Source organism: Alternaria arbusti (genome assembly GCF_024043155.1).
Source record: "Alternaria arbusti strain BMP 1465 chromosome Unknown scaffold_14, whole genome shotgun sequence".
NCBI classification, from domain to species: Eukaryota; Fungi; Ascomycota; class Dothideomycetes; order Pleosporales; family Pleosporaceae; genus Alternaria; species Alternaria arbusti.
In genome coordinates, this window is record NW_026249954.1 from 386481 (window position 1) to 403354 (window position 16874).

The window sequence follows — 16874 nt, forward strand, 5'->3', positions numbered from 1 at the left end:
TGTTGTAATATCACGTTAGATTGTTGTCTTTTCTCGATAAAGTCTTACGAAACGTCAGAGTCACGGGTTGGAGAACACTCAAAGCAGCCGAGTACATTGGTACATGCATCATACGATTCACTGCGAATGAAGTTCTCGTCAAACCAGCGAGTGGAAACGTTTATTATTAGAAAAGGCTTGTACATGCTGTTGCCGATGGTAGATGAGCGCGTCGCTAGTCCAGACAGCATGACTGGAACACCACATTTACGAAGCTCAGGCTCGTGGCACTAAAGCAGGTACATGCAGATCTGACGGCACGGAGCTGAACACACTGAAGTTTAACCATCAGAACGCTTCTCTCGCCCAAAGTACACCTTAACGTCTCCTACAGGGCGGATACGAAGCACCCGTGTCTCAGTAGCTAGAACTGAAGTCCTCATCCCCCATTTCTACATCCTCAACCTTCACCATCGGAGCGCCCATTTCATCACTCCCGCCCTGTACATGTTGCGGAACAGGAACATACGAAGTCATGTCGTCACCCATCCCGTATACAGAGAACTGTGTAGGTTGAGTCGTCGCCGCACCAATCCTCTGGAAGTCCGGAAACGCCTCACGCTCGCCGCTATCGTAAGTGGGCCGGCGACCTTGCATGCCGGGGTGATGAGTCGGGAACTGGTATTGCTGCATGCGGTTTCGCGACTCGTTTGACACGGTGGGTTCTCGAACTGATTCCAGACGGTCCATGAACGCATTGCGCTGGACAGTTGGGCCACGTTGGATGCCGGGATGGAAGTTTGCAGCTGAATGACCAACGAAGGGGAAGGCATGAACACCACGACCAGTAGCCTGTGGATGACTGCTCCGCAAAGACGCATCGTTGCGCTTGATCATGTCACCGAGCATCTGGTTCTGCCTAGCCAACTCCGTCTTCTGGCGCTGGTTCTCAGATGTCAAGGTGTTGACCTGATTGCGCAACTCCATCATCTTACTCTCAACGATGCGGTTCCAGTTCGCAATGGTGCCGGCGTTCTGGAAGATCGGGGTCTCGCCGTCAACGATGTCGATATTGTCTTCCGAAATTTGTGAGCCAGTTGGCGATAGCGGAGTTTCGATCCCCCTGCGACCATTATCGATCATGGTTGCGAGGCGGGACTTGGCTTTCATGATCATGATGGTGTCCATGTCTCGGAGTTTGATGTCGGGACGCTCAGGATCATAAACATCGCTGAAGGTCATGTTGTAGTCGATCTTGATGTAACGATCTCGCACGTCATCGTCCGGGCCGCCTAGGGCGTATTGGTATATGAAAACCCAGTCTATGTCGTACTGCTTGCCTCGCTGTTGACAATAGTATTCTAGACGAGGGCCGAACTTCTGCGACGCACGGATCGTAAGGATAGAGAAAATGGGAGTGCCATTGATGTCGTATGTATTGCTATGAATACGGAGCGTCATTATGGGATCGTTCTCGTCTGCTACGGGTAGAGCAGAGCGTTGCAAAGCAATCTAAACTTGTCAGTGACTAGATTCTAGAGCCGGGAAACAATCCCACTTACTGGCTCTGTGAGCTTATGAGCTACCGGTCCCTTCGTAGTCGAAGCAGCCGTATTAATTCCTTGAAGCTGCCCTTGTGTCGGCAAGTTCAAGTCGGCGGCTGGCTGGGCCGACGTCTGACGAGAAGGCATGCGAGATCCAGGCGCGCTTGCAAGGAACTCGTTGGGCCGAATGTTACGACGAGCAGCTTCCTCATACACCTTGAAGTTGGCGGATTGGATGGGTCGGAAGCGCGTCAAACGAGACTCAGGGGAATGCACATGGTTGAACTGGGTGCGATGTTCGTCCAGTGCCTGTGGCGCTGGACGAGTTGGTATAGGCACACGCACTCCGTTGTTGTGTCGAGTTGCCATGGCTGCGATACGTCTCTGTTGCGCATTCAACTTCTTGAGCAATTCATCACCATCTATCGCAGATTGATTCAGGACCTCTCCATTCCGCCCCACAATATATGTCATAAGACCAGAACTATTGTGGATATTTGGCCAGCGAGCCAGAGCTTGCTGCGGAGTCATGACATCGCGACCATTGTATTGTTGGCCGGGTATCAAGGGTGGTATGGGAACCTGCTGCTGCGGAACTGGGTATCCTCGGGCTTGATCTCGCTGTACGTGCTGGGACATGAGTGTCGACTGCGGGGGTAGTGTAGTTGGAACGTGATCGCGCGATTGTAGGTGCGTCGAGGATCTCAAGCCGCCAACTGGAATTGTGGTCATTAGCAGTCATTCAAGATAAGGAGTTTTTGGAGGACACGTACTGTTCTCTTCGATATCCATATGATACTGGGGCGACCTCTCAAGGTCAGACTGCGACGCAAACGGAGGATACAAACGGCCAGCGTCCTGACTTGGTCCAGTGGCTGTAGTTGTCTCTTTCTTGGCAACAGCAGTTGCACGCTTGGCGACCGGCTTGGACTTTGGACTCGCAACTGGTGAGTCGGTGGCCTTACGCTTGCCTTTGTCGTCCTTGGCAACTGTGCCAGCGCGACTAGATCTAGGAGCTAATTTGTACGGTTGTGTGGGTGTGTCTGTGAGCAACTCTGGGTTGCAGTCGGACACTTGCTCTTTGTGCTTGTTACATGCAAGTCCCTGCTGCAGGCAATGTTTACAGGCGTCGTCGGTATAATAGGCATCGCACGTCGACTTATGGCCCTTGCAACATTCGTCACAAATCTTCCAGCATGAGTCTTTGATGTGCCGCTGATTCACAATTAGCGATGTTTATCTGAAGGATATGGACGGACGACAGACCTCTATAGAGTACTTCTTGGACATCTGGGCATCGCACCGTGGACAGGCAAAGACGCTGTCACTCATGCTACCCCCGAGGCGCCTCTTTGCACATTTGGATCTGGTATCCCTTGTATGGCGCTATAGTTAGGTCAGTACGTGAAGATGAAACGTGGGCTTCTGATACGTACTTTGAGCTTCGCTTCGCTGACATATGTCTTGCCACAATACTGGCATGCGTATGGCTTCTTGGTGTCGGAACTTTCGTCCGTAGACTCTTCGCCGTCATCATTTTTGAGCGCTTCGACGCGTCCATCGTTACCTCGCATCGCGCTGCTCACTTCTAGAGAGGGAGTTTCGGGAAGTTCTGATAAAGGCGAGCTGTCTGCCATTGGGGACATGCCAGATGGCTGAGTCTGCGCCGCACTATATATTGTAAGCATTGATTTCAAAAGGTTCGCTCGTGAATACATACTCGCACTGATTTCGATCGCTATCCTGACTCCGCTCCATAGTGAACTGGTCTCAGGGCAGATTATGAGTCGAAAGAGTGAGAGAAATCGTTCAAGCCAGAGGAGACGATATGCTCTTTATAGCAGCAGAGATATGAAGGACGTGCAGAGAAATTAGAAGAATCGAATCATCTGACTCAGGCGCAGAAGAGTGAAGAAGTTCAGCAGGCGCGTGTGATCGACGAAAGACTTCCGTTATGGGCACTGGTGAGTGGTGAGGGCTGATGAAAAGCCTTCAAAAAGACCCCGAAAGAAATTTGCAAACGCTCACCACTCCTAGCAACGTTGCCTGGAGCAGTTAAAGACCGTCCAGAACCGTCAGTGCGTTGAGTCAGCGAGAGCCTGCCATGAAGCGATGACGCAACTCATGGTCCGCGCGTCAAAATAGAGATAATGGGATGTTCTGATCAGAACCATCTTATAGATCTTGTGACATATTCACGAGACAAAGACCGTACAGTCATGTTGCCGGTCACTGTCTGCTGGCCTTAGTCAACGGGGATTTCTGTCACGATCGATATGCGGACTGTGGAGATGCGTCGTGGATGCTAGATACCATCTGTATTGGTAGGAAGATGAGGCGCGTTTTGAAAGGACTCTGACAGTTGTGATATAAAATTGCTCAATCCCACTGGAACAAATACGAGTATACACCAGGCTCTGAAAAGCATGAGCGAAGGTGGAACAGTCTGGCACATAAAGGCCGGAATAGGTGACCAAGAGAACCAAAGGGTTCTGGTGCTGCTGAAAATGGCCCTGAACATACTCCAGCTCATCGGCTCGGTCTTCTTGCTTGTGAAAATGATGAACGTGCTGAGATGACAGCCGACATGAACTGCTATGGCGAAACAAAAGAGGTGAATTGAGACGGAGATCGGGTATTAGGTCAGCACAGGCGCGTCGATAGTTCTGTCCTATAGGATGCGTCCATATCGTGTACGACTTGGTGGTGGTGAAGTGAGGTGAAGAGGGCACACTTCCCGAGGTCTGGTTGACGCGAGAGATGACGCGCCATGGACCCACTCTTGGCAGCGTTCCTACGCCCACACGGAGCAGCCATGCTTGAGCTTCTAAGAACTCCACGAGAATGCTGTCGTGAACAGCGCAAGTGTTGTACGTTACAATTTTCTATATCACCACCTGGGCATGCAGGCCATGGGATGTTTTCTGGCTCTGTTTGATCAGCCCGCTCTTGGCTGATCAGGCAGCTCATTATGCAGCAGCTACCGTACACGTGATTCATTTGTAGACACTCTTTCGCTTGCACGCTACATTCATCTTGTTTGAAAGATCTAAGGCTCTTCTCCCTGGCTCGATCGCGATGGAGGCTTCAGGTAAATTGATGAACCATCACGACTGGATAACCACCTGACTTACCTAGGTACATAGTATCTCAGCGACCCAACAACCGCGAGATCCGCGTCTTGGATCTACTACCTGGCTGTCCCGACGAAACAATCGAGTGCCATATCCGAAACGTTAGTGTCGATGGAGATGCGCAATATGAAGCGCTATCATATGTTTGGGGAGATGCAATCGAGAAAAGAAGCCTTCAAGTGTCAGGAAGCCCCGTCAACATCTCGCCAAACCTCCACGACGCTCTTCGACGTTTACGCTATCCAAACCAAATTCGCACGCTATGGGTTGACCAAATATGCATCAACCAGTGGGATATGGAAGAGAAGGCCAGCCAAGTTGCCTTGATGCGAGAAATCTACAGTAAATGCGCACATTGCATTCTATGGCTGGGTGAGATCCAATATGCCGAACATGGCATAAATGAGGCGGACACATACGCAGTATTTGCGTTCTTCGAAGCTGTGGCCAACAGGCCAGCAATTAGAAACGCATCAGCAGGAGAGGCCTACGACTTGTCTAGTAAAGGCGTTGACCCCGAGGATGGCCTCCCCATGCTCTTTCAAGAAGGTGCCGCAGGCGTGACGGCCCGGAAAGCCTTTGCAGCCTTTGCTATGTATGGAAATACCTGGTGGGAGCGCATCTGGACAATTCAAGAGTCAATACTGCCCCACTCAGCTGAGTTCAGATGGGGCCCACTCTCAGTGTCACGGCGCAACATACTCCTAGTGGTACAGCATCTGCGTGGCGACAATCTTCGCTCTTTCTCACCCAGGTTTCGATATCAGCGCATCATGCATACCCCACTTCTCCGTGGTCTTCTGTATCCTGTCAACGGGTTTCTACATTCGACTGATGGCGAGTCCGGTTTAGACTTGTTCATGCGCTGGCGCCATCGGAAAGCTACCGATCCACGCGATAAGATCTATGGGCTATTGGGCTTGCTTGATGCGCGTCAGATTACAGAGACTCTTCCACACGCTCAAGCGCGTAGCTACTCGATACCCGCATCTTTATTATTTGCAATGGTTACAAGCGATCTACTGCTATTTGGAGAAGGTCTTAGGCCTCTGATTGCGTCCAGCGAGATGCCGCATGTCACTCCCAATCTACCGAGTTGGTCGATCGACTTCGCATGCTCCAACCGTGTAGGCAAGCGCCAGCTGAAGTGGTGGAATCACTCGCACCGATACAGGCAGTTCTCGGCAGGTGGTAGAATCGAGCGCGAACAAGAGCTCGAGAAGGGAGGCTCAGTACCGAAGGTATCAAGTGATTGGACATGTCTATCCTTACCAGGTCTGCTGGTCGACCAAGTAGAGCAAGTCAACAGCGTGTACGAGGTTTCCGATGAGGAATATCTTGACTATCGGAAGATACGGGACATAATGTCCGACGCAAGGCAACTAGTGGAAGAACGGGATAGCTATAAACGTGATCCGGCACAGTCGTGCGAACCCCTGTGGCGGACCATGGTCGGTGATCTCGTCATGGCTGAGTATCCTATCGAACGAGCGAAAGCAACACACGCTTCGGAATTTCTCGAGATCGAACGCGCACTCAACAATGAACAATTCTCGCAACAAGGCCACCAGTCCAGTTATCCTCCACACGGAATGAGCGGGCTATTTGAATCTCTCTGTGGTATGGTACCAAACCATGCTTTCTTCGTTACAAAGAGAGGCTACCTCGGTATGGGCCCGCCTACTACCTTACCGGGAGACCAGATCTGGGTCTTTTATAACGGCAAAGTACCATTTGTTATGCGGGAAAGAAACACAGAAGAAGTTGAGAATGAATATCATGAGCTTCGTCTTGTTGGAGACGCGTATGTACACGGCATCATGGACGGTCAGGCTATCTCAGACGAGCACGTCACTCAGACAGCTCACATTTACTAAAGTGGGAGGTCTTCGCTTCTGTAATCGCGTGGCATACCAAGTGGTTCGTCAATGGGAGTGGGGGATATCGCACCGCCGTAGGTCTTTGCAGATATTCAAGCAGACGCTTCACCAAGTTCATCGACAGGTACCCAAAGTACCCTTGCTTCCCTCTGCAGGCCCTCCGCGTCCAACTGCCTCTTCACAACCACGATGACCATGATGTCTCTCTTCGGCAACGGCTTGAGATCCCACCCCAGGACTTCCGGCCTCTGAACTTCATCTGAAAACGAAACGTTCCACTCCAACTTGTTGGTGTTTTCGTGAAATACCGCCTCCCCGTCTACGAAGACCTCCAGTGACGTTGCTGGCGATGGATGGTCAGAGCCACCGTTGGCGACCATGGAGGCTTGGATATTGAGGCCCAAGATAGTGTTGGAGACAGCTGCAACGCACTCAATAAGAGGCTTGTTTTTAGGTGGCGGGGAGAATGCCTTTCGGATGATATCGGTGGGTAGGGCGGTAAGAGGAGGCGGTATACGTCTCTTGGTTGCCCGTTCAAACGCATATGCACACTCCAATAGCTTGGTATCTTCGTAAGCCTTCCCAGCGAATGTGATGTTCACAGGCACGTTCTTGTCGCTCATGACACCCATGGGTACACTCATAGTAGGTACACCGAGATGCCTGATCGCGCGATTACCGTTGGAGTATTTTACGCCATTCTGCAGACTATGTGTCGTGCTGTCAATGTCGAATTCAAGATCTGCGAGACCGACGTCGCCTTGCGCAGGAAATGCAACGACATCCAGCCCATTTTTGTCCATCCAGTCTTCTAGATCGCGTTTCCTTTGAGCTTCGAGAGCTTTGAGAGCTTGCTCCATACCCTGTATGTCATGTATACTACCATCTTGGACCATCTTGGGCAGACCAGGGTAATCAATCCAATTCCTCACTTCGAGAAAGCGATCCGGCTTGTAGTCTGGTGGCTTTGGGAATAGCATCGCGGGATCTTTGATGTCGGCTAAGCACTTGATGCTGGGATCATTGTTGTCTACGAGAAAAGCGTTCCACGCTTGGGCGATAAGAACGCCTCGCTCGAGAAGGTTCCAGTTCGCGGGACGTCCATCGACGTTGTTCGCCTCACCTGAACGGGAGTCGTTTTCGTAATTTGTTATTAGAGGGAAATCAGTATAGACGATTTCTGCCCCCATAGACTTAATGTCTTCCGCTGCCTGTTGCCATATTGCGACGACCTCTGGTGAGACGTAAGGATGCTTTGCGTGCGGATCTGAGTCTTTCTGGCCAACGTACATCTTCGGCACCCCGACCCTCTTATCTTGCAGCGCTTCGCCGTTTCGTAGAGTAGTGTAATCGATTGAAGGAGGCTGAGGTATCTGCACATGCTTTTGTTCGCGTATGAAGTCCCCTGATGTGTCTTCATCTGGAGTAGCGATGACATTCAGTATTTCCAACATGTCGTCCACCGATCGCGCATACGGAGTTGGCACATCGCATGTGATGTACAAAGGCCACAACCCGCGACAGCTCAAGAGCCCCTTCGATGGCGTGTAGCATACGATGGCGTTGTTGGACGCTGGACTTCGTCCGCTGCTGACGGTCTCGCTACCCATGCCGAAGACTGCCATGCTGGACGTCACAGACGTTGCAGCACCATTCGACGAACCAGATGAGAACGCGCCAGTGAGGTACTTTGAGTTATACGGTGACTCTGCACGACCATACATGCCTCTCTGCATACCACCCGCAGCCATCGGTGGCATGTTAGTCTTTCCAATCAAGATCGCTCCCGCAGCTCGAAGGTTCTCAGCGATTGCAGAGTCGCCGCTCGACATGACACCTTTCAGAGCAGGTGAGCCATCTGTGACTGTCATGCCGGCAACTTTGTAACTATCTTTGATCGTATAAGGTATACCTTCCAAAGGTCGAGGCTTGAGACCTTGGGCACGCCGAGCATCGGAAGCTGCTGCATCTTGAAGAACCTTCTCGTTGAATACAGTAAAGGCGTTCAGACCTTGGATAGTATCGAACTTGGCAATGCGATTCAGACAGCTGATGACAAGATCCACGCTGGTAATCCGTTGTTCGTCGAGAGCTTTCAGATGATCACCGATACTAGCTTCGACAATGTTAAAGTCTTGAGGATTGAGACCAAGACCCTAGATCCGGAAATGAGTCAGTCAATGTCATGTCGTTGGTGGTCGCGAACATACACTACTGCCTGCCATGTTTCAGGAACAGCTCAGTTCAACGAAGGTGTTCCAAAAGATAGTGAGACCCAATTCGTGTGGGCGTGTGGTGACGCCAGCGTTGTCGATTGTATGTTCGTGGCCCAGGCAGGAGCAGGATGGGCCGACGTAATCGTGTCTGGGAGATAGTCACTTCCCCACTTCTGGATAGTCGGTTGAGCTTTCCCTATACGGCTAGCTTCATGTAGTGTAGAAGCAGGTGAGTTCCGCATTTACTTCGCGAACGGCTTGTATCGCTTCATAAAGATACGGTTAGGGCAGGTGCAATCGCCGCGGCAGCACATGGTCACCATGACCGAACTGTGGAAAACAACATGGACAGCGTACGGGCTCAAACTCCATGAATACCTCGACTGTCAAAAAAGCTACACGCTCAAAGATATGTAAATTGTGCCGAAACCCAGTAAGCCCTCTTACCATGGTAACAAATCCCCTACGCTGTACTTGCCCAGAGCGCCTTGAACCTCGTACTTCCAGCCACCAAGCCACATGCACCCATCCATCCCAGATTCCAGCCTGGCAACCCTCCAGTCGTGCTGCTGAAGTGCAGCGCCATGGGCAACCACGCGCTTGCGATAACGAAGTCGGTCCACCACCTGTTGTCAAACTTCTTGTCCTCTTCGTCTTGGTATTCTGCGATTGCGCGGCCATCGGCAACCATCTGCTGCCTAGTCGCCCTCCTGCGACCCTCGAGCTGCCACTCGCGCATCAAGCGGAGGAAGTCGCACGACACGCCGCCTAGCCAACAGCGGTAGGCATACAGGTATAAACGGGCAGTCGTCGAATCGCCGCGATTGAGGGTGGAGATGAAGCGGGGCGAGATGACGCCCGAGTCGGCGAGGAGGGAGATGTTCTCTAGGGCTTGGTAGGAGAAGTAGCTGCTCGCCTGCAGCATGGCGATGCGGTGCAGCACGACATCTGTGCCGGCTTTGGGGCCTGAGGCTAGCGAGCGCAACCAGGCGTACAGCGGGAAGAGACCAAACAGCCTCAGCGTTGTGCGCGCTTTCGAGATGAGGACGGCGAGCGCAGCGATGGGCGGCACCGTGCCATTGTTCAATAGCGTTGCGGCGGAGATCTTTGCATCGTCGCAAGCGGGGCGGATCAGCGTGAGGAGCCTTGTCGCGAAGCTGGATATGGACGGCGATTTGGTCTGCACGTAGGCGAGGATGTAGAGGGAGTAGTTGAATGTGGAGAGGAATGCGGAGAGGCCGCCTGGGGAAGCTAGGAGTCTGCCCTACATTAGCTCATGCCTCTGACCCTCACAACGACACACGCTCGACCTGACGTACTTGTTCAGCCTCAGAATCGTTTGGTCCACTTTCTTGACGCCTGCAAGCAAGTCGGTCCTGTCCAGGTCCCTCGGATCCGCCCTGGGTGCGGCATCCGCTATCTTATCCACCACCTCCTTGACGTCAGGGGTGTCAGTCACATTGGACGCTTCGGGCTGGGTGGGCTTCTCGGTTTCGTCAGACATGGCGAGATTGGGCCGTATATGTAATGATGAGCATGCAGGAGGTCAGGAAGTCTGGGTAGAATGAGGTAAAGGGTAATGCTTCTCCGCACGCAAGCCATGGGGAGCTCATTGCCGCTATCCCCGTGAGCCGAGGCACTGCCACCAGCGGTGTGCCATCCTCTCAACACCACCTGCATCGTGCTTTTTGACTTGGATCTTTTTGAACTTTGGTTTTTGTTTGCGATACGGGCGCAAATCTACAGACATGGACGCGCTTTGAATCGTATTATGAGCGGGAACCCCCGTCTCTTGCGCTCCGCACTTCATCAAACGCCTTCGACAAACCCCCGGGTTCCACGCCGCTCCACATCCTCTGCATCAAGCCTCTTGATCACATCCTCAATCTCCTCCCAAGCTGCGCGCCCTCGTTCCCCGGATTCGCTCTTTATCGCATCTAGCGTTCGTCTTCGCCGCTCCTTGGGCTCGCTCCTGAGTTGAGTGAGGAACAGGCGTTTCGACTCTTCGAGCTGGGTGCGAGCTTTGTCTAGCACTTGGTCCGTCGGCTTATTGTCTTGCTCAACGTCATTCAATCCACTCTCGAGAAATAGTAGACTGATGCGTGGACTGAGCGTTAGCCTGTTATTCCTCTCACTCTATGGGAAAATAGAGGACTCCCGTCAAAACATACCGCATCTGCGCCAGACTGTATAGCTTCTCTTCTATCTCAGCTCTGTCCCAGGTGCTCCTTGCCTGCCGCCATACCAGATGCCATTTCCCTGTTGCGACATTGCCAGGAAGCTTCCTTGCTATCTCCTTATCGAGATCGTCGAGCCGTTTGAAGAACTCAGTGCTGATAGCGTCTCTGCGTTCTATCGACCATGCAAAGTCTCGTAGTCGTGTCGCTTGCGCCTGCACTGCAGCCCAGTCGCTATCACTTTTCACTCGATAGAGCGCAGCCACCTGGTAGAGAGTGCCAGCTATCAGAATGTACGCGAATGTTAAGATGGAAAGGACGTTGGCGGTAGAAGAGAGTGCGCTGTCGCGACAGTCGCACGTGCTGTAAAGTGGTGTCTCCATGGGGTTGATATGAGACACGTCGATGTAGGTCTCACGAACGGCAGATTGGTGACTCGAGGAAGGCTGGGGAGCTTCTATTCCTTCGAGAAGTTCCCCGCCAGCTTACTTGCGATAGTAGACTGCATACTGACTTGCGTCGGTGTTGGTTCGGTTGCGGCTAAGTGCCTGCAGCACACATGTGCTCAGCCTTGTCGTCCAAGACTTGGGTAGGTGTATGGCTATGTTCCCCAGTTCACCTGTCTACGCTTCTGAACGACCCCAGTGCTTCGAGTAGTTTCAACATCACACAATGTAGTGAAAGACATCACCGGACATGGGAACGCTCAAAGCCATGCTATTAGCACAGCTAACGTGTTGTGACAAAGACATACTTCAACAATGCCAGCGCAAACACTACGAAAACAAATCACCCACCCGTGGCCTGCCAGGGAAAATCTACATCTCACACGTCGAGATCATCCACCTGAAAAGCCATAATTCGAATCTGCACTAACTGCCGGCCATGGCCATTCCACAGATACAGGGCGCTAAAAGGGCGGGGGCCCCGCTGATAGATGGAGACCAGCACGCACCAGATACTACCAGTGCACCAGAGCAAGCAGTCAAACGAGCCAAAAAGCACCCATTCGACACCCTCGCGCTCAGAAAGATGGGATACGCCTTTAAAATACCAGCGATCATTGCCAGAATCCGTACTAATTCGGCTCAGCCCTTCGACGTGGGCATGGGGTTAGGGGTGATGCTGTACCACATCGTTCCGTTGATATCAACGCACTTGGAAAATCCTATGGAGTTCCACAACAAGGCGCCAACAGCCTTGCAATGGGCAACTGAGTTCGTCGAAGCGGTTGATCAGTATATCGCATACTTGCGTCTTACGGATGGTTGCTCAGAGAAATTTCCTAATGATGCAACCGTCGATCGCAAGAGTCGACGGCCACGGCGCAAATACATGGGGCGGTATACCCACCTCGTCGAGAATGCTTATAAGAATCATGTCCGCGAACAGCTCTGCGACATATTCCAATCGTGGAGCAAGGAACAAACGCAGCTCTTCAACAAGGGTATGGATAAAGCTCTCTCGGGAATACAGTGGGTCGTCTACCCGCAAGAAAATGTGGTTCTGGCTGCTGGCGACGACGAGTGGACGATATGGCTTCGCGGAAGGTGCGAAGAGCTAGGCATGATTGAAGCAAGGGCGGAGAGGAAGGTGTTTGAGGATATTTAGGGACGGGTCTGCCTGAATATGGTTTGAGTGTTTGTTGGTAGTAGTAGACGCAAAGTATTGACCACGGACAGTCGACGGAAACCAGTGCAAGAAGAAATGTGAAAACAGAAGTTGCATTCTCGTGACCTCGGGACCGGCCTCAGGCATCTTGTGCTAAGTCGTTAGTTGGAGATCGTGCTGCGAACATGCGGTTGCTGGGCTGGGGCTGCATAAACAGCTGCAAATTGGTGGATTGCAGGTGGAGTGGTGGAGTGACGAGGGTGACTAGGGACCGTTGGCGAGATTGGAGCGGGCAGAGCGGGCCCACCGCCAAGGCGCCTGCATAGGCATGCTGGGGGCAACTGCGTCCCAGGACTCGAAACACGCGCTCGAAACCGTCGCATTGCCCTCGCACCCACCGCAGCGCCTCTTATAGCCCAACGCCCGAGGCCGGAGAGTCTGTCATTCCTACACTCGCCACCACCCCCGTCACTGCCACCCGCAACAATGGCCGGCCGATTTGTGCGAGCGTCCAAGTACCGTGAGTGTTGATGTCCAACGCCCGCCCAGCCCAACATGCTAACAACGCCTGCCAGGCCACGTCTTTGGCAAGGGCACCAAAAAGGTACGCTCCAATGCCATCCATGGATCTAGCACGCACGTGTACTGACCGTCTTGCAGGAGCAATGCTACGATAACCTCCGCATCTCCAAGAATGCGTGGGACACCAACCTGATCAAGGTCAGCTCTCCCGCACGCGACCCCGTCGTACTTGCGCTCACCCCCCTAGGCCAACCCCGAATACATCTCGGTCAACTGGGAAGCCAGCGGCGGTGGCGCCTTTGCCGTCATCCCCATCAATGAGCGCGGCCGAGCGCCCGACCAGCTCCCTCTCTTCCGCGGCCACACTGCCGCCGTCCTCGACACCGACTGGTATGGTCGCACATGGCATGACAGGGCCGAGTACGACGCTAACCGCGCGCAGGTCTCCCTTCAACGACTCTCTCATTTCCTCGGCCTCTGACGACGGCAAAGTCGGCATCTGGAAGGTGCCCGAGAACTTCACCCTGCACACCGATGCCGAGGAGCCCGCTGATGTCGCGCCTGTCGCCAAGCTGAGCGGCCACATGAGGTACGCCGATGCGCTCGGTCGAGATTCGCATCTAACACTGCCACAGGAAGGTCGGCCATGTCCTCTTCAACACCGCCGCCGAGAACGTCCTCGCCAGCGCGTCTGGCGACTACACCGTAAAGCTCTGGGACGTCGAGGCCGGTCTGCCACAGCTCACGCTCAAGCACAACGACATTGTCCAATCGCTCTCATGGAGCGCCGACGGATCGCTCCTCGTCACCACGAGCCGCGACAAGAAGCTGCGCGTATGGGATGTACGCCAGGAGAAGCCCGCCCAGGAGGTTCCCGGTCATCCTGGTGCCAAGAACAGCCGCGCTGTGTGGATGGGTGAGACCGACCGTATCGCGACCACTGGCTTCTCGCGCATGAGCGACCGTCAACTCGGTCTCTGGGACCCGCGCAACCCCAAGGAGCCCATTGGCGGCTTCCAGATCCTCGACTCCATCTCCGGTGTCTGCATGCCCTTCTGGGACGACGGTACACAGTGCTTGTACCTCGCCGGCAAGGGGTACGTCTGACCTCCCAATTTTATGGCCATACACTAACTTGCGCAGTGACGGCAACATCCGCTACTACGAATACGAGAACGACAAGTTCGAGTACCTCTCCGAATACAAGTCCGGCGACCCTCAGCGCGGTATCGCCTTCCTTCCCAAGCGGGGTATCAACCTGCACGAGAACGAGGTCCTGCGCTGCTTCAAGACTGTCAACGATGCCTACGTCGAGCCCGTATCATTCATCGTCCCCCGCCGTTCCGAGATGTTCCAGAGTGATATTTACCCGCCTACGACAGGTCTGAAGCCAGGTGTTTCGGCTGCCGATTGGTTCAGCGGAAAGACTGCAATGCCGCCCAAGATTTCACTTGAAAGCGTCTATGAGGGCGAAGCCCCCAAAGAGGTGGAAAACGACTACAAGCCTTCCCAGCCGGCCACCAGTCAGCCATCCCCCGTCAAGGCCGAGCCGCCCAAGCCTGCGCCCGAGCCCATACCTACACCAGTCGCTTCTCGTGGTCCACCCCCATCTATGAAGGACAACAAGGATTCTATGGCGTCGGCAGCTTCCAAATTCGCGGACAAGGATGCTTCAGACAACGAGAGCGCGTCGAGCTTCGAAGAGATTCCCAAGCCAGCAGAGCGCCGCACTTTCACTGCTTCCCGCCAGGAAGAGAAGGTTAAGGGCCCCACTATCTCCAAGGAACCTGAGAGCGCGAAGTCCACTCACAGTCCCACACCTGCAGCATCCTCTACACCCACCTCATCTGCTGCACCTGCCTCTTCTACGCCCACTGCGGCCGCTACGACTTCCACACCTAGCGCCGGTGGCCCTGCTTCCGCTCTCCGCGATGCACTAGGCGACATCAAGTCACAGCTTGAGCAGCAAAACAGGGTCATGTCGGACCAAACCGATCAAATCGCACTCCTTCTGCGCGAAGTCTCGATGCTCAAGACCAAGGTTGCCAGCTCCGAGCCCTCGGACCGTGAAAAGGATGAGCGCATCAGGCAGTTAGAGCTCGAGCTTGAGGAAGCCAGGTCTTGAACATGAGGACCTTAACTTTCTCATGCTTGGTGCTGACGCTGTTAGAAAACTGAACGAGGACTATATGTATCTGATCACTCATCAGGGTGTTGCAAAGAAATCGTCGTTTGGATAAGATCTCAGGGATATGAGTGGCATTATCCGGCTGGCGAGCTGTTGGTAGGGGCCGATGTACGATGATTGGGGGCTGTTCTGTGTATGCGTATCGTCTGTCTGTCGAACTTGCTTTCGTTAGCAAGGTGTTTGGGTTAGCGGCATTGTATGGCACAAAATTCATTACTTCTAGTTTAGTGACTATTTTCCCGCGGCCTCGACATCTGGACATCCGCTGAAAATGTACGCGCAATTTCTAGCAATCCTGTTGTTGGTTGACTCAGCAACATGGTCGCCATAACTAACGCTCCGGACCTCCTAATCTTGCACTCTCCAGGGCTTGCCTTCTTCTTCCCACCGTTAATTCTCCCTAACCATCTCGTCTCAATCTTCACACGTGGCGCGTTGCCAAGCCTGCCAACGTACGCAGACCGACTGCACCGAATTTATTGTTACCTCCATACAGAGCTCAACCGTCCCTGTACTTCGCGCCCGTCCACGGCTCACCATGGCAGCGTATATCAACCTTGACTTGCAAGGTACGTTACCAGTACAATGTTATACACGGTCTGTTCTTCTAACGTAGAACGAGGGGCCTTCTATTTTGCTGGACATCGTTCTGCCGAAGATGACGCCATGCTGCAACTATTTTCGAGCAGGCTTGCGGGCGTAGCAAGAGGTGCGTAGTACCATCATCGCCCGGCATAGACGGCAAAAAGTGCTCATAGACGTAGAATCTACTTTTGATGTTTTGTACTCGCAGGTTGCCCGGGATTGGCAACAGCGGGACGACCTCCTCACACCCTTTAACGACCGCCGATGGAGTCACGTTAGAGCGGTCTGGACCTTTGACCTTGATCGCGATATTCTGCGATTGGACCAGACAGATCGCAACCTTTGGGTTCCTCTCGACCTTGTTCGCCAGCGTTCCATAACCATTTCCGATTTCGAGCCTTGCGAACCACCGCCGACACTTGCCAAACATGCCTTGCAATCCGTCTACTCAGCACGCCGCCCAGTGGTGTTCTGGAAAATGAGACGCAAGAACATCGACCTGCCGCGCCTACAGCGGCGCAAGGCTTTCGTCTCTAGGATACTTGCCGACTTTGCATTTCAGTGGAGGCATGTCCTTTGCGGTCGTTACAACAACTCTACGTTTCGGAGGCTTGCCAATGCTATTGTCAGGATTGTTACCCTGGACTTTACCGTCGAAGAAGCAACGCTCGCACACCAAGCCATTGGCCGCTACCTGGTCTGGATAGACACTCTCCCAGAGTGGCACTTTGCAAGTGGACACATTGTTAGGGTCGGTGGAACGGCCATCGTCATATGCCAGCATACTCCGCACGCGGTCACGCTGATTCGAAATGATTTCAGGAAGCAGATTGTGTCCACTCCTGGTTCGGCGGAAAGAACTTCCACTTACCTCATACTCTCGGTGCGGGAACTTATTCTGTTTCGGATAAGCAGGGATTTCGAAAAATATACGGAACCCATGCGTCTATTTGACGGGGTGCATCCTCCTTCTGAAGAAGCTATGGGGCTCCTTCTCCAAGCCACGCAGACCAGTCCCACTACGGCTCCTCTTCACAA

General features: G+C 53.2%; 6 protein-coding genes across 6 annotated transcripts; 2 read left to right on the forward strand and 4 right to left on the reverse strand.

The window, feature by feature from the left end:
• Positions 1-396: 396 nt before the first annotated feature.
• J4E86_008691 (uncharacterized protein) lies at positions 397-3160 on the reverse strand (the record flags this gene model as incomplete). Its single annotated transcript, XM_051449202.1, has 4 exons — positions 397-1491; positions 1542-2239; positions 2297-2630; positions 2960-3160. 4 exons carry the CDS (start codon positions 3158-3160, stop codon positions 397-399), a joined length of 2328 nt encoding a protein of 775 aa, XP_051299621.1.
• Positions 3161-4601: 1441 nt separating this feature from the next.
• Positions 4602-6534, forward strand: J4E86_008692 (uncharacterized protein; the record flags this gene model as incomplete). The annotated part of the gene is made up of 2 exons (XM_051449203.1): positions 4602-4614; positions 4670-6534. The coding sequence occupies 2 exons, from the start codon at positions 4602-4604 to the stop codon at positions 6532-6534; spliced, it is 1878 nt and encodes a 625-aa protein (XP_051299622.1).
• Positions 6535-6629: 95 nt separating this feature from the next.
• On the reverse strand, positions 6630-8762 carry J4E86_008693 (uncharacterized protein; the record flags this gene model as incomplete). Its single annotated transcript, XM_051449204.1, has 2 exons — positions 6630-8693; positions 8748-8762. 2 exons carry the CDS (start codon positions 8760-8762, stop codon positions 6630-6632), a joined length of 2079 nt encoding a protein of 692 aa, XP_051299623.1.
• Positions 8763-9216: 454 nt separating this feature from the next.
• On the reverse strand, positions 9217-10257 carry J4E86_008694 (uncharacterized protein; the record flags this gene model as incomplete). The annotated part of the gene is made up of 2 exons (XM_051449205.1): positions 9217-10012; positions 10073-10257. The coding sequence occupies 2 exons, from the start codon at positions 10255-10257 to the stop codon at positions 9217-9219; spliced, it is 981 nt and encodes a 326-aa protein (XP_051299624.1).
• Positions 10258-10562: 305 nt separating this feature from the next.
• J4E86_008695 (uncharacterized protein) lies at positions 10563-11313 on the reverse strand (the record flags this gene model as incomplete). Its single annotated transcript, XM_051449206.1, has 2 exons — positions 10563-10848; positions 10925-11313. The coding sequence occupies 2 exons, from the start codon at positions 11311-11313 to the stop codon at positions 10563-10565; spliced, it is 675 nt and encodes a 224-aa protein (XP_051299625.1).
• A 1714-nt stretch (positions 11314-13027) lies between these two features.
• On the forward strand, positions 13028-15188 carry CRN1 (Coronin-like protein crn1; the record flags this gene model as incomplete). Its single annotated transcript, XM_051449207.1, has 7 exons — positions 13028-13061; positions 13117-13145; positions 13202-13261; positions 13311-13453; positions 13506-13652; positions 13699-14160; positions 14207-15188. The coding sequence occupies 7 exons, from the start codon at positions 13028-13030 to the stop codon at positions 15186-15188; spliced, it is 1857 nt and encodes a 618-aa protein (XP_051299626.1).
• Positions 15189-16874: the final 1686 nt, after the last annotated feature.